Here is a 23,904-nt window from a genome sequence, read left to right on the forward strand (position 1 = left end):
TTTATACAATAGGTCATTTTTCTGATGATTATGTTCCCTTTGAAGAAATACAAAATACAGATAATGCACAATAATGAAGAATATCAGCCCTTCATCCCCTAATTCCCTCCTTTTTGCCTCATATTACAATTATAATGGAGAAATATGAAAACAAATGTTCTCTCTGAGTCTAAGAAGATTTGTAATCCTCCTCCCCCCCTCCTCACTTTCCTATGTTTGGCTTTAATACAACTGTCGGGACAGAGTTGCAGGCCAAAAGTATTAAGCCTTGCCCTTCAGTCAGTCTCCAGGCAAAGATGAGACAGATAAGCAGATTAACCTGTGTCTTTTCTCCTGTATTATTGCAAGAATGTTTGTTTGTTTCTGGATCATGCAGAAAATACTGAAGACGGACCTAGAGTGGGGTCAAGATTATCATCTGTTTACTTTCATCATGCATTTCTAAGTTTAGTGTTCCTTCAAGATATAATTCATAGGCAGGTCTGAATATATCATAAAGCATTGGTCTAGGTTCATAGATGAACTCTAGAATATCTGTACTCCTAATAGATAAGTTCTAGAACTGTACTGGTAAAGACCTATTTATAACTATATAAAGTCTGAATAATGAGCCAAAACTTTTTAAAGAGACTCTGTCACCTACTTTTTGCCCTATGAGCTAAGCATATTGGCTAAAATTAGGTGACCCTCTAAGTCCGGGGATGTAAGTGTTATACTTACCTCCCCCATTGTTCCTCCGGTATGAGCACTGGAAGTCTCTGCTGCAGTGCATTGAGTAGAATTGCTAAGTTATTCACCCTTTCTAATTTTATAATGGGCGGACTAATTAGCAGCACTGCTCAATGCATTGAGCAGCAGCTTCCAGTGCTGACACTGGAGGAACGACAGGGAAGGTAAGTATAACACATCCCCGGATTCAGTGGGTCACCTACTTTTAGCTCATCAGCTTAGCTCATAGGACTAAAAGTGGGTGACAGTCTCTTTAAAACTGCTTTTGTAAGCATGCTGAAAATTATTTTTCAAAGGAAATGTGCTACGATTATGGAGATGCTATCTTATCATTACAGTGCATGTCACATAATCTAATTAAGCAAAAAGATTCCTTTTGAAATATGTCATTACTAGTTGTTAACAACTGGTTTGCTTCCCTTAGGAGATTATTGCTCATGTTACCAAAACTATTGGTTTCATGGGGATTTATAGCTTTTAAGCAACAAGCTAACATTCCTGAAAATAACCTAACAAGCATAATTTATTAGGGTGGCTGCTATTTCCTCAGCTGCTCCATCTAAACATGAATCGGCATATGTGACTACAACATAGGGGTTGGCTGCTGTTGCCTATGCATTATGGTATATTACATTGTAATAATACTATATTTTTGCAATATTGTGTCCTTTGTGTTAGGGCTGTTTACTCTACAATCAATATCAACTTATTTTAGAAACATGTTCTCAACGTTTTCCAGTAGGATAGTCCAACAAGTTAATCTCCTTAAAAACACTTCTTTTATTCCAAAAAATCCATAAATTATGAATGGTAGGTACCGTGTAACACAATGTCTACGCTCAGACATGTTTCGAAAGACACTTCTTTCTTGAGCAACAAAAAAGTGTCTTTCGAAATGTGTCTGACTGCAGACATGGTGTTACACAGTATCTGCCATTTGCAATTTTTATGGATTTTTTGGAATAAAAGAAGCTTTTTTTAAGAAGCCGGCTTTTCTCCTTTATAATTTCTGGATAAACATAGGAACAGGTTGGATTTTTCATTCCAAACCTGATATTTCCCACAGTGATGGGCAACATCTGGCAGCTCCTCAAGTTCTCTAGAGTCCTGGAAATTAACATACTGTTGGGGCACATTGGACGGATATGATATGTTATCCAACAATTATCTTATTAAGTCTGCCTACTGTGAATAATCGCTATTTGTTAGAAGGGTCCCTTAACAATAAGCTGATCATAAGACATTTTCCTGCAAAGATTCCTAGCAATCAGCTGTAATGTGTAGGATAACCTGGCAGCGAGTTTTCAATTGTCTTGCATTTTAGGGAAGGTGTAGCAGCACACAGTTCCCACTGTGGCTTCTATAACTCCTCTGCAGTTCTATGGGAGCTATGGAGAACAGCCAGTTTGGCTGTTTTTGTAATCCTTGTCACCTGTGGCTGCACAGGTGAACCAAAATCTGTTCGGTGCCCTCCATTCTGGAGTTAGTTCTAGTTTACAGAGGTGGGACCGTATCTAGTAGACACATTAGATACATGTGACTTTTATGGGATCAACTATCACTGTTCTCCAAAAGCATTCTGGGTTTAAAACATGCATGATCCTGCTTAGTTCCTAAGATAAGCCACTGCCATTAGTGGCTGGTTTGGTACGTTGTTATGTAGCTGGTAGAAGGAAGCCTTTTACATTTTTTTTTACCAGAAGGTGTCACAAGCACTTTTAAACCCATAAAAGGTTGGGGTGATGCCTTTCTAGAGAGACCCTGATATTGTCTATATGAGTGTAAGAATAAATATTCTGCAGGAACACATTCAAGAACAAACGTATTGCTGAAATCGACTTTTAAATATGTGTACACATGGCCTTGAAAGCTGTCAGGAGAAGTGCTCGGAATCAGATGGCGGATCCAATGCATTGGCGGCTGAAGTTGACTTTAAATAAAACAGAACCCAGGTTTGTTGTGTTTGTAAAGGGCCCTGAACACAGTTTTGAAAAATGAAACCGTCTGTTGAAGGATTTGTCTAAAGATAAACAATCTGTTCTCAAATAAACATTCTGCCATCACGTACAGCCGTTTTATCAGAATATTCCAAAGCCGTATTCAATAAACAAACAAGACGGCTGCTAATGTACTAACTTGGGGCTTAGCAAATATGTGCAAGTGCCACAGCTAGTTCTCATTTATTCGGACTTCTAGCATGTTCAGTGTTTGATGTAATGCATGTTACGTCAAGCAACGCAGTTCTTTTTATATGGCTGCATTATTATGCTTCCTATTTCCATTTGCTCCTTTCTGCTCTTTTTCTTATGCTGATATGATCTACACGTGTTATCATATTTGTACATGGAGGTATAATTGTGCTTCACTTTCACTGTTTGCCATATTGTTTTAGGCACTTGTACAACGGGGCAATAACATTCAAAAAATACAATTGATGCATTCTGGATATTGATTCGAAAAATTTTTTTGCTTTTTTTAAATATGTTTTACTCATTTTTAATTGGTATTTATTCATGGGAGTTGTGTCGAAATATGGATCCATGTATACTTTTTATTGAGAACCAGTGGGAGGCGGTTATCTTCTTTGAATATGTCTCCAGTGTTTTAATGGTTTTTAATTGTGTTTTAACAAACTTTTGTCAGTCTGTGATGTAAACTTAAAGATATTTGATTACATGTCTACATTTTTTTGCAGTTTTTTACTTGGACAATGCTTTTGGTATTTCACAGAGTAGGCAGAGCAAAAAGTCTCCAAATTTAACTTGAGTAGCCCTTTCACAGTGGTGACTTGAATTAAAAAATATAATTTTTATTTTGAACTTTTTAAAAATGCACATATAGGGGCACAACACATAAAACAACAAAAACAAAAAAAAGGTAAGTAAGGGGCGTGGTAAATACCATCCAACCACACCGTCACTAAAGATGGGCATCCAATTGTGCTGTGTGTGTGGGTGTTTGTGTGATCTGGTCACCGGCGACCACAAAGTTTTTTTGTCCTGCTTAAAGCCGGTAATGTATGAGGCAGGGGTATATTGGTACTTGGGGTTTGTAAGATTATCCCCAGTTGTTTTGGTCTTTTTTATTTATAAAGCCCACACACCGTAGATGGATGCAATTTTTAGTGATTTGAACGTTCGTTTCTTCACAATTCTTTTTTGCCCCCCCCCCCTTTTTTTTCAAAGGAGGGTAGAGGTACCTGACCAATTCCTAAATGGATAGTCGGAATTGGCCTTGGCCGTAGGGATCATCTCCCGAGGTTGCTAGATATGTATGATGCCAACCTCCAGAGAGAGTCTCCCGGTTAGTATAGGACGGCCTCGCCTCTATAGATAAGGGTCGTAGTGTAAATACTTGACCCAAGCGTATTCGAATTTCCCTTTTTAGTATGCTGATTCTCGTATTTAATTGCTCGACGCATTTCACCACTTCAATTCTCGTGGATCATCAGGAGCATTATAAATCGGGATTGAGTAGAGACAGTATAGATGATATCATGAGGTCACCAATAGACCAATTGATAAAGAAACGAATATCTTAATTTTTGGAGGGCCTGTTCATGCAGCAGGTTTCTCAAAGGATCGGGTCTAGCCTGGGTAGAAAGTCTGATACTCAAATTTCTCTTATTGACAAAAGCAATAATTTGAGATTTGCCAGAGATAGCGTATCCTAATGACCCAAACCAGCCTTGAATGCGAATGTCTGGCGTGGGGTGTTCAGGACTGATACGGGAATGTTCAAGCTGCTACTACTCACAGAAACATACCATAGGGATGCAGACACATATCCCCAGGAATTCCCTAGCCTACCATCTGGGCTATGGACACCAACTTTTGTTATTTTCATCTTGTATCCATCCTTTTCTTCTGTCAATTCTGACACTCTGGGAAAAGAAACTCGGGCGGGTTCTGTTAGATAAGCTCCTACACGTAACAGGCTAGTAAACCACTAGTCTGTTTATGTGATAGCTAAAGAAGCAGCAGATTGGTGAACGGGGTGTTCTCTATAGAGAAGCAGGGGGCTAGTGCTTCTCTCCTTTTCCTCACCTGGGGATATGTGTCCTGAATAAGCACAGGCACAAAAACCCTTGCGATACCGGCTTAGCGTCCCAGTATGCATATTGCATAGGACGAACCGGCTATCCAATCTCTGGACAGAGACGGATTGCTCCAATACTACTTTACTCACAGCATAATACTGCATCCCTATGGTATGTTTCTGTGAGTAGTAGCAGCTTGAACATTCCCATATCAGTCCTGAATACCCCACGCCAGACATTCGCATTCAAGGCTGGTTTGGGTCATTAGGATACGCTATCTCTGGCAAATCTCAAATTATTGCTTTTGTCAATAAGAGAAATTTGAGTATCGAACTTTCTACCCAGGCTAGACCCGATCCTTTGAGAAACCTGCTGCATGAACAGGCCCTCCAAAAATTAAGATATTCGTTTCTTTATCAATTGGTCTATTGGTGACCTCGTGATATCATCTATACTGTCTCTACTCAATCCCGATTTATAATGCTCCTGATGATCCACGAGAATTGAAGTGGTGAAACGCGTCGAGAAATTAAATACGAGAATCGGCATACTAAAAAGGGAAATTCGAATACGCTTGGGTCAAGTATTTACACTACGACCCTTATCTATAGAGGCGAGGCCGTCCTATACTAACCGGGAGACTCTCTCTGGAGGTTGGCATCATACATATCTAGCAACCTCGGGAGATGATCCCTACGGCCAAGGCCGATTCCGACTATCCATTTAGGAATTGGTCAGGTACCTCTACCCTCCTTTGAAAAAAAAGGGGGGGGGGGGCAAAAAAGAATTGTGAAGAAACGAACGTTCAAATCACTAAAAATTGCATCCATCTACGGTGTGTGGGCTTTATAAATAAAAAAGACCAAAACAACTGGGGATAATCTTACAAACCCCAAGTACCAATATACCCCTGCCTCATACATTACCGGCTTTAAGCAGGACAAAAAAACTTTGTGGTCGCCGGTGACCAGATCACACAAACACCCACACACACAGCACAATTGGATGCCCATCTTTAGTGACGGTGTGGTTGGATGGTATTTACCACGCCCCTTACTTACCTTTTTTTTGTTTTTGTTGTTTTATGTGTTGTGCCCCTATATGTGCATTCTTAAAAAGTTCAAAATAAAAATTATATTTTTTAATTCAAGTCACCACTGTGAAAGGACAATGCTTTTGGGCATCATTCAGTTCACCTGTTGTTAGCTAACACATTGGGTTATTTTGAGGGGTTATGTCCACTTGTTTCCTACCAAAGGAAATGTTTCTGAAGGCACAGTACAGAACATATACACATCCATTTTTAATGGCCTTATAATCTTTGTGTCTTATAAACACAGGCAATTAAACCCCTAATAGTGTTGGATTCAGGGCCCACTTCCAGTATGCTGGTGGGACACTCCAGATATAGTGTTCATTGTAGTCCTTTAAAGAGACTAATCACTTACTATCTACTTTCTTATGATGTTAAAGGGGTTGTCCCGCGAAACAAAGTGGGGTTATACACTTCTGTATGGCCATATTAATGCACTTTGTAATGTACGTTGTGCATTAATTATGAGCCATACAGAAGTTATTCACTTACCTGCTCCGTTGCTAGCGTCCCCGTCTCCATGGTGCCGTCTAATCTTCAGCGTCTAATCGCCCGATTAGACGCGCTTGCACAGTCCGGTCTTCTCCCTTCTGAATGGGGCCGCTCGTGCCAGAGAGCGGCTCCTCGTAGCTCCGCCCCATCACGTGTGCCGATTCCAGCCAATCAGGAGGCTGGAATCGGCAATGGACCGCACAGAAGACCTGCGGTCCACCGAGGGTGAAGATCCCGGCGGCCATCTTCACAAGGTAAGTAAGAAGTCACCGGAGCGCGGGGATTCGGGTAAGTACTACCCGTTTTTTTTTTTTATCCCTGCATCGGGTTTGTCTCGCGCCGAACGGGGGGGGGGGGCTATTGAAAGAAAAAAAAACCCGTTTCGGCGCAGGACAACCCCTTTAAGATTTAAGATTTTTTGCACTTAATGTGTCCTTCACCCATGAAGCACACTGCAGCTCTGCTTGTTCAGATTGGCTACTGTATATAAGCACAAGCCCTGCTCCTCACACAAGCCAAAAAGGAAATGATTCCATGGAGTTATAATCTCCACAGCAGCAACAATAAGATAATTAAAGTAATTGCTCCACCAGAAACAAACTTTTTCAGAATGTGGCCCCTGGGACAAACCGCTAATCACCCCAGATCCTGCTTCTGACACCTCAGAAAAACTGCTGAGTTTGCCAGGGAAAGCCAAAAGCAGCCAGACATTTGAATAATTGTCATGTAATACTACATTTCCACCGCAGCAACAGCTACAAAAGTGTAGTATTCCATGACAGTAATTCACATGAATGGCCATCCCGGTATTACAAGGACGACTGAAAGTCTGGCTAAATGGGAGCTACGCTTGCAGAGCAGCTATCTGTTCTGGCTGATAAAAGGGGATCTGGAGCTCAATAAGGGAGGATGCTGGGGGGCCCTTTGAAGTGTCTTTGTTTGTAATTAGCCACCTATTTGTTATAACTGTATCAATTTTTGCATTTCTGGTGCTTAGATTATACCACATGAGGGGTTGTTGTTTAAAAATAATAATTTACCTTACTCGTTTGTGATTTTTGCCGTCTGCAGTGGTAAAGGCAGAGCAGTGTATTGAATCTCGGCGGACATCTGGTTCATTTGTTCAGTGATACATCATAGTATTTTAGCATATCAAACAGTTTCACAAGCATGTGATGTTTACTGCATGATTTGCATAATCTATTATGCTATTATTTGAATATAGCCAGCGGCGAATGGTTTATATCATTAGAATATTTCAATATACTGATATCCCAGCAGACCACTACTAGTTCTGGTCTAACTTATGCTCTACATGAATATTTTCAGGTCATTTCTTTACAAACACACAACCTTTATTCCCCTGATGTTGGCTTATTTGTTACTTTCACATTCATCAAGTGTAGAAGTTTTTCTTTCAACATAACAAGGTCAAATATTTATTTTACATGAATTAATAAATGGCTATACCAGAGTCTAAAGTATGTTTAAAAATGCAATGACCCCCAACTCTGGCTCAATGGTATGACATGAATAACCAGATCATTTCTTATGAAAAAAAATGGTTATAAAAACAGGAAATGTCCTGAAAGTTCCACAATGAATGGGATATTTGGTGTTATTCCTCAACTATAATATTCACACACAACTCCCCACCTTCTGGCTCTCTATTTTTCCTTTGTAAGGCCACTCTCGCACAACTGGATTTGCATTGCGAAATCAGTGGCCACACGAAGTATAAGCAGCAAAACGCATGCATTAACAGGTATGTAAAAATCACTTTTTCCTTCACACTAGTGGAAACGAATTGCGATTTTCTGCGAGTGGAGGAAAAATTACGGCATGCTCTATTTTGCTGCGGACTCCACATGGATGGCTTTCATTGAAGTAAATGAAAGTCGTCTGACCCTCAGCCCATCCGCAATTGACATTGCGGATAGGCTGCAGGTACCTGCATCATCGCCTACAAAAAACAATTGAAATCTCACATCACCAAAATTTTCAATAACAATATAGTAATTTAAGAGGAGTTACCCTCCATATGACCAATAAGAAAATATACAGCACACATAATTAAGAAAATGGTAGAGAAATACAGGTAAAATTTACCAACATAAAACAAGTCAACAACAATAGATAAGAAGAGTGGAGAAGAGAATAGAAGAAACAAGGTCAGAAAGAGAGAAAAATGTTATTGTGTCTCTGATGGTAGCTAAGGCAGTGACACAACCATTTCAGTGTATGATTTAGGATAATAGTGTACCACTAGGTAACTGTCACATCTGTCCGCAACTGCTGACGAAACTACATTAAGCAATGTACCGGAGCAGTCTGGACAGACGTGTGTACACAAGACACAGGACCGGATTAAACACAGGGGTACAGATCTTAGTGGAACACTGTGAATTTCTCTGACAGGACCTGCCTAGAAGCAGAGCACCTGTCCCGACACGGACGACTCCACTGCTTGAAAAAGTCAAGGTCTGAAGTCAGAGAGCAACTGGGCATAAAACATAGAACACCAACAAAACTGACAACAAACAGACTGCAGACAACAGATGAAAATGCAGAGAATACAAAACAGACAAAAATATAGTACTAGCCAGACAACAGCCAGGTGCACTACGAGTGCTGACAAGACCAGTATACAAGAAGTATAACCGTAACTTTCAGAGCCGCATTATATATCAAAAGGGAATTAGCTGATTGGCCAACAGAGCCGTCAATCCTCACAGACAGCACAGTTGCTGACATAATGAATGAATGAAGATACTGAGTAGCTGACAGAGCTGTAAATCAACAGCTAGAACTTCAGCTAAACAGCAGGGAGATGTTTAACCCTTACTAGTCAGGACTAACTGAAATATAAGTGTGTCATGACAATAGCCAGGTCGAAAAAGGAGGTGAATCTCTAAAGTCCAGCCATGCAACCCAAGGGGAGTAAAAGCTAGAAATAGCATTGTCCTCTAAAGTTCTCGAATTTATAAAGCCCTTTGTTTGATATCATAAAATTATATAGGTGAAATGTTTTTTGGAATATTCCTGCCATAGGATACCCATTGTCCCTTTAGTTTCCTGCATTCTGTCCGTCAATTTCATTGACTGATCAGAATAATGACTTAGTGGAAAGGTCTGTCTGCAAGATATATGAACAGTGGAATTGGGTAGAGTATGAGTATCTGAAGTCATGATAAACTGCAGGTGCCCCAGAAGTGCCCGGTCGCAAGTCTTATCCAGATTCAAATAAAGATAGAATCAATAATGATTTTGGAGTGGGGATCAGAAAATCAATAAAGATTTTATTAGCCTTTTTGCTCATTTGCCATTTCTATTATGTAAATGTCACATGAATAAATTATGTAGAAGGCTGTGAAAATCCAGTTAGCTGCCTGTCAAGTTAGAGTGCACATCATCTGTTTTACAAGATTGCATTAATAATGAAAGGAAATGAGATACAGTTTACTACATACAGTTTGTGCTTCATTCAGGCAGCTTTTGAGCAAAGGTTATAAAAAAATGTATGTTCTGTGACTGCAAACAGAAATGGTTTTTCCACTAAGAGAAGCTATTCGAGCTACAAATGTATACTCAATACTGGAAGCTCCTGGAGATGAAACACAACGTTACTGTATAGTTAGGCCTTAGTCAGAAGGGCGATTTTTCGCGCGATTTGCGGATCGCATGACGGATGCGCATCCCCAAATCGCGTGACCGGTGCGCGCAAGTCGCCCGAAAATTGCCCGAAAATCTGCTCCTAGCCGCGTTTCATTAGAAACTGGCCGGAGCTGTCCAGCGCATTGCATTCAATGGAGACGGCAATACAGCCGTCTCCATTGAAAGCAATGCGCTGCGGGCGAGCACTGGATGAATTGTCGGTAAGGGCTTAAATATATAAGCCCTTCCCTGCAATCCATCCTAAAATGTGTTAAAATAAAAAAAAATTGTATACTCACCTTCTGCCAGCAGCCGGAGCTCCGCGCGGCCGTCCTGCAGTGGGTGTGAAGGGGGTGTGAGTCAGACCTGCCCCCTGATTGGCTCAGCGCTGAGCCAATCAGAGGCATGCATCACTCACACCCATTCATGAATTCATGAATGGATGTGAGTCAGACCTGCCCCTGATTGGCTCAGCGCTGAGAGGCAGCAGTCACTCACCCATTCATAAATTCATGAATGGGTGTGTGAGTGTTTTCAGCCTCTGATTGGTCAGGGCTGTGACCAATCAGAGGCAGATCATTCAGCAGGCGGGGATTTTAAAGCCCCGCCGGCTGAATAGTGCCGAGAAGCAGTTCAGGAGAACTGACCGCGGCTGCGGCTGGACTCCGGCTGCAGCGGAAAGGTGAGTATACAATTTTTTTTTATTTTAACACATTTTAGGATGAATTGCAGGGAAGGGTTTATATATTTAACCCCTTCCCGACAATTCACCCCGCGCACGCCGGCAGCCCATTGCTTTCAATGGAGCGGCTGTATTGCCGCTCCATTGAATTCAATGGGCAAACATCGTTCTTCTCTGCCACAGCTGTAACAGCTGTGGCAGAGAAGAATGATTTGTCTTCTATATGTTCTCAATGGGGTCGGCGCTGCTGCCGCCGGCCCCATTGAGCGCATATACAGAAGAGAACAGGAATCGCAGATAGGTGCGATCCGCGATTTTTTGTTCTATAATTTATCGGACGAGCGCATAAAAAGCGCTCATGTGTCCGATACCATTGCAAAGCAATGGTTTTAAAAAATCGCCGGACGCATGCGCATACGCAAATCGCAGCTAAAAACGCCCGTTTGACTAAGGCCTTAATGTGTAGACAAGTTATATTAACATCTGCAATACTCACAATAGAGAGAACGCTCGATTTAGATGACTACAAGGATGTCAGCAGAGCTGTGCAGGACAGTCTACAAATCTGGAAAATATACACTATATGTTTCAGCCATACCAGCTGCAAACCGGTGCTTATCCTCTAGCACAAAAGCATGCAGTCTCCATAGTCAGACATTGGTAGTAGTAAGATGATCCAATGTTATAAGCACTAATCACTTGCTATACTTTGACAAATACATTGAGTTTGAAGGATGTACATTTTAAGGGACTAAATCACCAATTTTTTCTGTATTAATTGAAATCAAATAGAGAAACATTTTCCATTTTTCTAATCTGTTTTCATTTTCTGTTTTGTAGAATGTTTTATTCTTTGTCTATACATGGGGGCGGCCATCCTGTATGAGCTGCATTTAATAGCATTCAGAATATTTAGAGATATGCTTTACAACAGTTTCATGGGCCATTCACACAATGTACAGGAGGGGACCCATTGACTTGTATGGAGACTGTTCTAGACATGCTCTGTGACCTGCAAGGGTCATTCTGCAGGAATAGATCATCTCAGTTTATACCTATTATGAATGGTGGAGCCTGTGTTATCTATATACAGATGTCACCTCTCAGTGTAATCCTGCCTGTGAGGGCAGTGAGATGACTGTTGCAAAGTTTTCCCCACAGATCACAAAATAACAGACTAGTATAAGGCTCTGTGGTCAGTGTGAAATTGGAGGGTTTTAGGAATTTTTATATACATTGTGACTGAAATGTAAATAATTACCGTAAAATTTAAAAATATATATTTAATACAAAAATGGGATCTACCGTATATACCGGCGTATAAGGCGACGGGGCGTATAAGACGACCCCCCAACTGTCACCTTATACGCCGGTATTCAGTGGAGAAAAAAAAAAAAATTTTATTACTCACCTCCCACGGCGTTCTGTCGCGCTCCGGCAGGATGTCGCTCGCTCCGGCAGGCTGTCGCTCGCTCCGGCAGGCTGTCGCTCGCTCCTCGTCCCCGGCGCAGCATAGCTTTCTGAATGTGGGGCTTGAAATCCCCGCTTCCAGAAAGCTAATACACACGCCGGCAGCCATGACATCATTGAATGGCTGTGATTGGCTAAAGCACACGTGGCTTCAGCCAATCACACTATTCAATGACATCATTGAATGGGTGTGATTGCTAACACGTGCGCCTTCAGCCAATCACAGCCATTCAATGATGTCATTGAATAGTGTGATTGGCTGAAGCCACGTGTGCTTTAGCCAATCACAGCCATTCAATGCTGTCATGGCTGCCGGCGTGTGTATTAGCTTTCTGGAAGCGGGGATTTCAAGCCCCGCATTCAGAAAGCTATGCTGCGCCGGGGACGAGGAGCGAGCGACAGCCTGCCGGAGCGAGCGACATCCTGCCGGAGCGCGACAGGACGCCGTGGGAGGTGAGTAATAAAATTTTTTTTTTTTACACTTTTTTTTTTTTTGTATTACCGGCGCATAAGACGACCCCCGACTGCAGAGCAGATTTTTCGGGGTTCAAAAGTCGTCTTATACGCCGGTATATACGGTATATAATATTTCTGACAGTTAAAAATCCACATTTTCTCCTACCACCTATTGCAAAAGTGAAAAATTTGGAGACAAACCAATGTTTAGGGTTTTTTTTTTTGTAATTGGCATTGCTCATTTTCAAAGCCAAATTCTAAAACACCTGTGGGGTATCGCATTATGAATTCTTTGAGGGTGTAGTTTCCAAAATAAGGTCATATGAAGGATGTTTCTTGGCACCTCAAGACCTCTGCAAACTTGAATAGGCACCTGGAAAACATCCCAATGAAAAGGAGGCCCAAAACTCACAAGAATTTTCTACATTTCTGAGGGCTGTGTTTGAGTCATGTTGTGCTCATGTTGAGTATTTCTAAAAACTCCAGGGTAATAAATACCCTGTTTCCCTGAAAATAAGACATACCCGGAAAATAAGACATAGCATGATTTTCCAGAATGCTAAATGATTTTTCAGGCTTTTTGAGGATGCTTGAAATATAAGCCCTGCTCCAAAATTAAGCCCTGCTAACAGTTAATTAAAAAAGTCAATTTAAATAGTGTCCAGGCAGCTATACATGTAAAAAAGTTAAACCTTTTTAAACAAAAATTAATATAAATCACTGTCTTGTTTTTGGGGAAACACGATAAAAAATATGAAAATTCAAAATCTGGAGAAAAATGACATCTTCAAATTTATTCTCTACTTTAACTTAATTCCTGTAAAACACCTAAACACTAGGGATGAGCGAGTATACTCGCTAAAGCACTACTCGTTCGAGTAATGTGCTTTAGACGAGTATCTCCCTGCTCGTCCCTGAAGATTCGGGAGCCGCCGCAGCTGAACAGGTGAGTTGCGGCGGGGAGCAGGGGAGAGCGGGCGGGAAAGAGGGAGAGAGAGATCTCCCCTCCATTCCTCCCCGCTCTCCCCCGACGCTCCCCGCTCCGCGGCGGCTCCCGAATCTTTATGGACGAGCAGGGAGATACTCGTCTAAAGCACATTACTCGAACGAGTAGTGCTTTAGCGAGTATACTCGCTCATCCCTACTAAACACCTAACAGAACTTGTAAATACTGTATTGAAAAGTTTGAAGGGTAAACTTTTTTAAATGGGGTGTATTATGGGGGTTTATAGGCCTCCCAAGGTCACTTCAGAGCTAAATTGGTTTGGATATTTCCTCAAAATTAGAAAAATTTCCCCTTTGTTTATAAGCTTTCTGATAGCAAAATAAATAAAAGGATGCTTACAAATTTATACCAACATAAACATGATATATGGTAAGTGTTATTTAATAACTATATCATGTGGTATGAGTATCTGTCTTGCAAGCAGAAAATTAGAAATTGAAAACTTTTCAAAAGTTTCTGTAAATTTAGAATTTACCACTAACATAAAGTTAGTTCTGTTATATCTTGCACCAAGATATTAGCAGCAAAATCTTTAAAGGGGTATTCCAGGCTTTTCACGGATAACTTATTCTCTCGAAGCCATGGTCAGAATGTCACGTCCTGTTCTGAGCAGGAAGTATTGGGGCAAAGCAGTGCTCCCATCGATTTTAATGGTAGTCAAGCTGTCACTGTACCACCTTCCTCTGACCACTAAAGACGCACGTCCTGCCTGCAGCAATGACAGCAAGCAGGACAATTAGCTTTTGGACAGAGTAAAAAAGCCCTTAATACCCCTACAAGTCCTGTACGTTCTGAGATGGGGCCTTCAAGGATCAGCCTTTTTTTTACACTGACAGTTAATATGTAAAATATCTACGTGGGTAAAATTATCTTTTGAAGACGACAGTTCCTTCAGTAAAGTCCTTTTTGAAGATGTAACAAAGATTCTGAAAGGTAAATTCGATAGATACAAATTACTACCCATCTTGTATCCCAGAGACTTTCAAAGCTCCTCTCTTTCTCGTGTGGGATCTATATTATTGTTGTAGAAATCCTTATTTTGATTCATGTTTTCAGTCAATAAATGGGTATTTTAGCTTCCCACTGTGAATGGGCGGACTATTCTTCTTCAAGTGTTTTGGAAAAAGCAATTTTATTGCACTGAAATAGATGTGTGATTTGTGTGTTAACATTGCTAAATCTCTCTAAACTTGTAACTTTTGACATACTGTACTCACTGTGCATCCTAGTATTTTGTTGGCTTGCTGTAATAGCTATTAGCTGTGTCAGGGAGAGAGAGAGTGGATGTCGACTGATCCCTCCTCTGCCACCGATTTGTCACGGATTGACTACTCCAAGCAGTCTTGCTGGTATGACCGCTAGTCATTGCAGAGCCTCAATCGATCATTGTAGCAGGGTTGCAAGTGCAGAGTCATTAGAATTCAGTGGATTTGTACCCAGCTTTCTCAGGCTTCTACACGCATGCAGAGCGAAAGCTCAAATCATCTCCTGGGCGATTTAACCTCTCCAGCACTCTGCAATACCCACACACACTCACTGCTTGTATGTCACCGGTAAGCTGGAACCCGGACTATGAATTATGAACACAATTTTCACATTTTTATAGTTTGGTTTAAAATAGACACGGCTTGACTAATTGCAGATTTATTCTAAAAAGACTAGCAATGCTAAATATCTATATGTATGCAAAAATATACAGAAAAGGATGTTACAATGGAGATAAAGGTTTCCCCAGAACACACTCCCCCCCTCCCCTCTCTGAGGTCATTCAGGGAGGATGAGGAGGTGGGGGGTAGAGACGTAGTTACCTGGAAAAACCATAATTCCCCACTTTGGCAATGTCTCCACGGGAGGTACTCCAATCAGGAATATATGCCCGGCATATTTCTGGTCATGATTTAACTATTCAGCGATATCAAGCATAACACATAAATTATAACCAGGTATGCGGGTACGCCATTTGGCGCTGTTCTGGGGCCTGTACTGCAACATGTGTAGATGCATTTCATTCAGCTGGCCTGCCCAATTTCAAAATATAATTCATATCAGGCTAGGACATTCACATGACTAATAACCCTTATTATATTTTCCCTTAATAAAAATGTTGGAGCCAGGATGTCTCTTGGAACCATCTGAGGTGTCACACCTCACTGCAGGGAAGAAGGGGTAATTAGCATCCCCGTGTCACTGACCAACCATAATGCCATCATGATCAAAAACTTCCTGAGGCCACATGGTCATAAAAGGCCTGGCAGTTGTGAAGAAGGGGGTAGACAAAGGGGGGAGGATGTCAGTTCAACTTTCCTAGTATCCTGAATGGCAGCTGATGGGTAGCTGGTTGATACTGCATCAATCCTTATACCACAAGCTAGAATTCTGGTTTTAAATTACCATAGCTAAAAAATATTTCCTCTTCCTATAGGTTGTGTATATCACGAAATTACTCTATATCATTTTGGTTTTATTTGAACTATGTGTTTCAATCTCAGTGACTCAGAATACTGTTTAACTATATCACCTTTTGTCTTCTGGTGATCCTAATGAGGGTAATTCTACCAACATGTTTGATGCTTAAGATGGAATATGCTGATTAGATGCTACATTGTCTAGTTACAAAAACTACATAAATGTTCACAGAACATTTATGAGATGTTTCAGTGGTGAAGAAATAATTTTGAAACTGCTAAGGTCTACTGCAGAATGTATTTGTGTGCATTAATAAGGATTGTTAAATCTTATATTTTATTGTGATTTGAGCATGTTATTTTATGCAGCATTGTGGCCTTATACAGAATCATTTTATAATAAATAATACAAAATGTATTGTACAGTATTAAACTAGGAACTTGCTGTTTTAAAATGTGCTTTAAGGGCTTATTCCGACATGCATATATTGGCTGGGTTTTCATGCCCAGCCGATATACACTGTCTCTCTGCAGAGAGAGGAGGTGGGCCAGGCACAGTGCACTGAGCTCCCGCCCCCTCTCCGCCCCTCGCCACTGTTTGCAATGGGATGGGGTGGAACTTAGCTCCGCCCCATCCCGCCCCTCCCATTGCAAACATTGGTGAGGGGTGGAGAGGGGGTGGGAGGTCAGTGCACTGCGCCCGGCCCGCCTCCTCCCCCTGCAGAGGGCGTGAAAACTCGGGCGATATACGCGCGTTGGAATAAGCCCTAAAGTTTGCTATTCTAAATTGTTAAAATTTTGTAGTTTATTTTTATTTTACACAAAATGACAAAAATGGCATGTGAGAAGAAAATGCATATATTAAACCATTTGGCTGCTAGGACAATTGAACTGCATTTGTGCAAGGATGGCGATAAGCCCTAATGGAGGATTTACATGTGATAGATGTGTTGAAGAAATGACTGCAACTGTCCCGGTCATCTGAATAGGGCTTGCAGAAATCTATGCACAAACTATGCAAAAACACCCTATTTTGTTGGATTTTACAGCCACGCCACAACTCTCTGCAACAAATCTGTTGCGTGTAAATGTATTTTAACGCTTCAATGCACAGACACAGTGGGAAATAGGACATCAGCCCTGCCCTGTATGATTAATGCAGTGTGCATTTCGAAGACTAATTGTCTTTAAAGAAAAAGTTTCCAAAGTTGAAAGTGTTCACTACCGTATTAGGTTTTTAAATGATATATAAAGTCTAAGCAAAATATCTAAAATGTATATCTGTTTAATAACTTAGCACTGAAAACACAGAGTTCTGGCATAACATAAAAATAAACCAAGCGGAATGCCATTTTATCCTAAAAGACATTGTCAGAAGTTCATCTACATAAGTGGCAGCATGTTTCAGGAACAGGGACCATGTTTCACTTGCAGCTAAGTTGTCATATATAAGTTCTACAGTAGCATTTATTTTGGGTGGATATATTTTCTTTCTAAGCCTTAAAAATCATTAGCTGTTGTTAATGGAGCTAGTCACTAAATGTGCCAATTAATAAATGAATTACTCTAAGCTTGTCCAAGCCACACAATTTTACTGCATCTTCTTAACAAGCTCCAGTCTGTAACAGACTTGAACAGGTCCCCTTTCTCTCCACTAATTAAGAACACCTTATTTCAATTTTTCCCTGCTGAATGGAGCTAGTATACCCATTTGAGAAATGCTTGAAAAATTGCAGGAGACTAGGAGCCACGTGTGAAAGCTGGCTCTTTTTCCGGTGCTGGCATTGGGTGTTTTATGATCTTTTACAGCAATTTGCTGAACGCTATAGACTTTATTTATTGAATGTTTCTTTTCCTGCAGGTCAAATCCCACTAATCCCAGATTTGCTTTGCTTGTTTTTACAGCTGACCTGTAACAGCTTTACCATCAGTGATGGAGAGATGCAGGACGTTGGTGTTGGCCTGTATCCCAGGTAATGCATAGGCTGCCTTATTCACAGGGACTAAATTATTATTTTTATTTTTTTAGCTCTTAGGTAGCTCGCGGGGTTTATTGGAGGAAAACGACTTCCACTGTTAAATTACAAGGAAGCAAGAAAAAAAATGATTTCAAATTTGTTTTCAGAATGCCTCATTACCAGCTGCAGAAATTATTTATATAGTCTTAAACTGATGGCTTACTGTTAAGTTTAGCATGTGGCTTTCACGAAGGATAGAGACAAGTTGAAAGGTAAGACTAGGGGGCATAGTTTATGTTTCATGCAGCATAGATAGTCCTACAGTAATTTAAGGAGTACAGCGGAAAGAGACATTTTCATTAGAACTAAATTCTAAACTTTCTCACAACAGCAATTACTTAACATTACCTTCAGCCTTCATTGCCAAATGTAAAAAGTTTCTACATTTTAATGTTTTTGGTTAATAGTGAGTTTACCAAAGGAAAGTTTTCATGAATTAATTTTAGTTTCATTAAGTAGATTTGAATATATGGAAGAAATATAAGTAGTATTTTGTATGTTTAATGAGAATGTAAAACTTGAAAAAGATATGGTATTGACGTCCTAGTCAAGGGTGCTATTTTTCCCGGTTATTTTACGTGGCAAAAAATCGTTATTATGAATAAGGTAATCAAAATCCAATGCTTTTCATGTTTTTTTTTAATGTGGCGAAATGCCTGTGTAAATACAGTTGTCTGAATAACCTCTTAAAGTAGTAGGCCTCTCTCACACAGACGTTGCTGAAAACGTTGCGTTTTGCCGTGTTTTACTTTTGTTTTGATGAGGTACGCTAAACGCCCTAAAATCGAACAGACTCCACTCAAAATTGCAGCCCTGGAGAGCGCCACAGTCGAGCGTCCGTCTGAGGCTGTGAGAGTCTCCATTGAAAACAATGGGAGCCTCTGATAGCGTTTAGCGCTGCACTGAAAGCACAGCCATAAACGCTGCAAAAAACATCTGTGTAAGGGTGGCCTTAATATCATGCAAAGTCCTTCTTCCTGAACTGTACTTCAGTGTACATCATATGAAACATCCAGTCTTGTATATGTGTGTATATATATATATATATATATATATATATATATATTTTACTTTCTTGCTATTTATTATTTTTATTACTTTGTGTCTTTTGCTTTTGATTGGTGATTTATTTAGATTATTTTTTATTTTGGTCTTTATTCTGTTTTATTTCATTTCTATATGTTGCTATCATATTACATATTTGATGTTATAAATGCTACTTGAAGAAGGTTAGAGCCAGCCAAAACATTGGAAAATATATATGTATACAAGGCTGGATGGTTCGTATGATGTTCACGGAAGTACAATCATGGAAATTGTGTGCGTATGATATCTATACCTCAAGTTCAATAAAAGTCTTTCTATTCTGCATAATGAATTGGACGTGTGTCGTGGATTTTTTTTCAGATGTTAAGGGAATACATAATTAGAATGTGACCAATTGTTTAAGTCAAGCTTATGTTATATATTCTTTTTTGTGACCTTTTAAAAAAATTTTGAAATTTTCATACTGGCTACTAAGCCTCCTAATAGACTGGCACTTCCTTTTTGTATAGATCACTTCTCAGCAGTCATCTCATCAGAAAGCAGGATTACAGTAAAGGGTAACAGCTGTCTCATAATGTTGGCAACTGATAACACAGGATACACTATTCACAATAGGGGATGGACAGCATTCGCCTCAACCCCCCTGTTTGCACAGTGACCTCTGCACAGATCACAGAACATATGCATTCAGAACTCTCCACTAGAAGTCAGTCATCTCCAAACAGTTTCTTGTATCCATGCAGCTCCTGCAAAGCAAATCTCTGAACTGCTGTTCACAGAGAAGAGTAGCAGCTCAGGGAACATGGCTGCCCCCATAATCATGTACAGAAAAAAGAGCTGCAGAACTTTCCTTCCCCAGAGACTGGTTTATAGAGAGACACATACGTGGTTTAGATAGTGTAAAGTGTTGCTATCCTTCCTATTACTGAGGTTTCCAGGAGTGCAATGAAGCCATCATCTTTTATTAAATCCTCCAACTTCTAATGATAACCAGTTGAACCTCCTGGCTGTAACTTATTCTACAAAGTTGATAAGATTGCTGCAGGAAACAGGGACAGAATTTGTGTATTCGTTTTATTTAACTTTAAATAAGATCCCCCAAAATAAATCTTTTGTGTAAATATATGTAATTAAAAATGTTCTAAAATGAAGGGGCATGATTAGCAGATCATGGTGGCTGACGCGTAAGTAAGGAGTTCCGGCCTGCACTATCAATCTTACTGCCTCATCCAGCTTCATAGGGGACCATCCATGGGGAAAAAGACCAGAAGGATTGAGCATTGCTCCTCTCTTTCCACAGCTCTCCCCCACACTTTATGCTGGACCAATACCTTCTCTATCAGGCAGAATCATAGGCCTCATCTCTGCTGCCATCACCAGCAGTTTGGTCACCACAACCTCCAGCTCTATCCAGTCAGCTGTGCCGCTTTCCAGATACTATTGAGGAAGCTTCTTCCCATCAGTCTTCTCCTCCAAATTTCCTCTAATGGCTATCCCTCAATTTACCACCTTCTGAGACCATGCTGAGTGGCCAAATGGTGTCAGCACAACCACACAGATCAGCCGGCCTGCTCATATGGTGTTACAGCAGGGAGACTCCTGAAGCCACCACCTGGAAGCCTCCCACCATCCGCCAATGCAGGTCAATGCTCAACATTCAGCTCCTCCTGTAACTAAATCTCCCCAGAGAACAGAGGGCAACCTAGAAACTTAAAGAGACACGGTCACAATGTGTGGGACTCTCTGAATGGCAAGGCCCTCTGGAAAATTATTTGAAGCTACTTCTTCCATGTCCAAATTTGTTAAAGATCCATAGAGTTTGTCATTTGAATTTGATATGGAGGAATCTGTCCTTTTACTATTTTTTATGTATTGGTCCTTTAGCAACTAAATTCATTAACATCTGGATGTTAAAGGGGATCTTGGTGCTTCGTACCTTTTCAGACATCGATAGTACCTTATCTAAACTGCATGCAGCACTTTTGTTAGATTATAATGTAAATCTAACAGTGCTCAGCCAATCAGAGGCAGCTCTCAGCTGTCATTCAATAGCTGAGAGCTGTCTCTGATTGGTCACAGCTGCTGAATACTCCTCAGAGCGGTGCAGCGGATGAGCCGGCTGGATGCAGCTGAGCCCCAGCAGATGAAGAAAGATGAGTATTTTTTTATTTTTATCACCATTTTTTCTTGTTTTTCAGGGAAGGGTTTATATTTAAAGCCCTTCCCTGAAAAAGTATTACAGAATGCCGTCAGCTGGATCCCCTACCGCTGGGATAGCTGTGGTAGGGAATTCTTTATTCTCCGCAGGGATGAAGAATTCCTTTGCTGCATCTGTCACAGATGTGGCAGATGCAGCAGGAAATTCTTTTTTTCTCGTGGGGATGAAGGAAACATTTGCCGCATGCGGCAGCTGCGGACAGGTAAGTATTTTTAATTTTTTTTACACTAAAATTCTTGCTTTTCAGGGAAGAGCTTATATGTAAAGCTCTTCCCTGAAAAACAATTGACAGGGTGCAGGCAGACCATTGTCTTTAATGGAGCCGCCGGCAGCAGCCACGGCTCTATTGAAGACCATGCACGGACCTTCATACACACGTGTGAAGCCTCCCTTATTCTGGGTAGATCTATCATTCAAGTAGTTATCTCAGTGAAGCTGTTCCTGTGAATAGTCACACAGTCTGTACTATAATCACATCCAGAAGACAGGGTGCGAATATAACTGGATTCAATATGCATGCTCCAGAAGCGGAACACAATAGAGCATGTGTGGGATTTCAAGGGTGATTCTGGTGACATTGGACCCTTTTTGGCATATCAATCACGCCAAATTGTGTGTGCCTACAACCTGGACTCATGGCAATTCACAAGAAAACCACTAAGTAGATGAATGCATGGCGGGAGGTAGTGTTAAAAAAACAAGTAACCAGCCTAATTTTTGTTCTGTAAATTTCTTTAGAATGTTACTTTTTGAATATTCTTAAAGACTTTTTAAGTTACTCGTCTATTTTCTTAGATTTTCCTGATTAAAAATGTAAGCGCGTACTAGAAATTGTCACATCAAAAATCAGCGTTAATGTAATGAAGTTAATATGAGCCAACCAATCCAAGAACCAGACCCATATTTATTTATTTATTTTACTAATGACTAGATGGAAAATATAAATAACTATTTAATGAAAGGAATACTCTGTATATGTCTGGAAAAACATGATCATTTTACTTTGCTTTCTTACTACTTGTAACTTAAAGTATATCCTAAATGTATTCCCATCTGTATTTATTAGTGTAGCCTTTGATTTTATGACACATTGTGGTGGATAGAAGAGGATGAGTTCACTGTGGCCATAATAAGTCATGATGTCCTTCAGCTAGTGGTTGTTAGCAGTCCTTTTTGGTAGCAGTAGTCGTTAGGCAGTGTGGCCTCATTAACCAGCCTTCTTCAAATGACTCACAGCTGAATTGTCATTGTCCTAACAAAGAAAAAGGGAAGAAACCGCATTGACAGTATTACAGTTTTGACAAGTAATATTAATGAGATTTTTAGGAGAGAAACTCTACGTTCAAGTAACGTGTTTCCAATCTTTCCTATTTCAGCATGTCCCTTTTAAATCACAGTTGTGACCCAAACTGTGTGATCATCTTTGAAGGAAAATTCCTGCACCTACGCACCATCAAGGAAATACCACAAGGGGAAGAGGTATGATAATTAACTTGTCCTCTCTTTTGTCATGGACACCTGGAACGGCTGACTTCTACCCATTTACATTCCTAAGTGCTGCCTCATCCCGCAGACTGGATAGGCTATCAGTCACTGCTCATATGTTTTATAAAAAGTCACCGCATAAAACTGTCTTTACCTGCTGTTAGGATATCTATGTCATCCCAAGCCCTAAATCACCTGTATTCGTGATAAATGTGCGTGCAGCCGTTTTTGGTTTTTTTGTGGAATCCAGACGTTTATATTTCATTTTATTTTTAACATTGAGAAAACATTTCTAAAACAGACAGCAATGTCCACTCATCATTCACTAATCGTTTGTGTGCTACAGATGCTTCTTCTGCAGTAAATCTTACAAGCTATGGGAAGACAGAATCTTAATATTGTCTTGAAATTGTGATCGTCTGTTTTTCTTCTTTGTGCTATATTATTTGTTCTGGAGTAAAATGAGCATGACTTAGTAGAGAAGTCAAATGGCTACTGTTCTATTCTCAGAGAGAAAGTTGACTATATATTATTTATAAAAGAAGACAGGTATTCAACGGACCCCAGATAAATTTGTAACAGAATATAAGTCGCATTTCTAATAGGCTGAAGTGACCCACGCTGGTAGAAGCCAAAACGAGTTGAATTTTCTCCAGATTTTTGAATCTCTTTGCTTTGGTTCATGTTTTCAACCACCATGATTACTGTGCAGTGGATCTCCTTAGGCACACATGTCAACTTAAGGCCCACAGGCCGCATCCGGGCCGCCACCTCACTTTATGTGGCCCGCTAGACGTCTTTCTGGAGTGCAAGGATATTAAAGAACATAGACATTGGGTGACCAGTGGGGTTGTTGTCCCGGGTCTACATTTAGGTAGAAGCTATCCAATGTTGATCCAGGGATTATTCTGACTGCCATTATAGAGTCGGGAAGGAGTTTTCCCCCCAAAATGGGCTAATTGGCTTATGCCTCTAGGGGTTTTTTGCCTTCCTCTGGATTAACAAGGGGGTTGAAACAGGCTGAACTAGATGGACATTGTCTTCATTCAGCCTAACATACTATGCTACTATGCTACTGGGGTCACTTTGAATATTAGGGCCACTATAGGG

At 40.5% G+C, this 23,904-nt stretch overlaps 1 protein-coding gene across 1 annotated transcript in view; it reads left to right on the plus strand.

Moving 5' to 3' along the window:
- The window catches only part of SMYD3 (SET and MYND domain containing 3), a 649,557-nt gene that overhangs the window by 397,494 nt on the left and 228,159 nt on the right, over positions 1 to 23,904 (plus strand). The window contains exons 6-7 of the mRNA XM_066596110.1: positions 17,932 to 17,999; positions 22,686 to 22,788. Coding sequence (XP_066452207.1) covers positions 17,932 to 17,999; positions 22,686 to 22,788 — 171 coding nt within the window. The remainder of the gene's footprint in view (positions 1 to 17,931; positions 18,000 to 22,685; positions 22,789 to 23,904) is intronic.

The sequence above is a fragment of the Eleutherodactylus coqui genome, chromosome 3 (assembly GCF_035609145.1).
Source record: "Eleutherodactylus coqui strain aEleCoq1 chromosome 3, aEleCoq1.hap1, whole genome shotgun sequence".
NCBI classification, from domain to species: domain Eukaryota; kingdom Metazoa; phylum Chordata; class Amphibia; order Anura; family Eleutherodactylidae; genus Eleutherodactylus; species Eleutherodactylus coqui.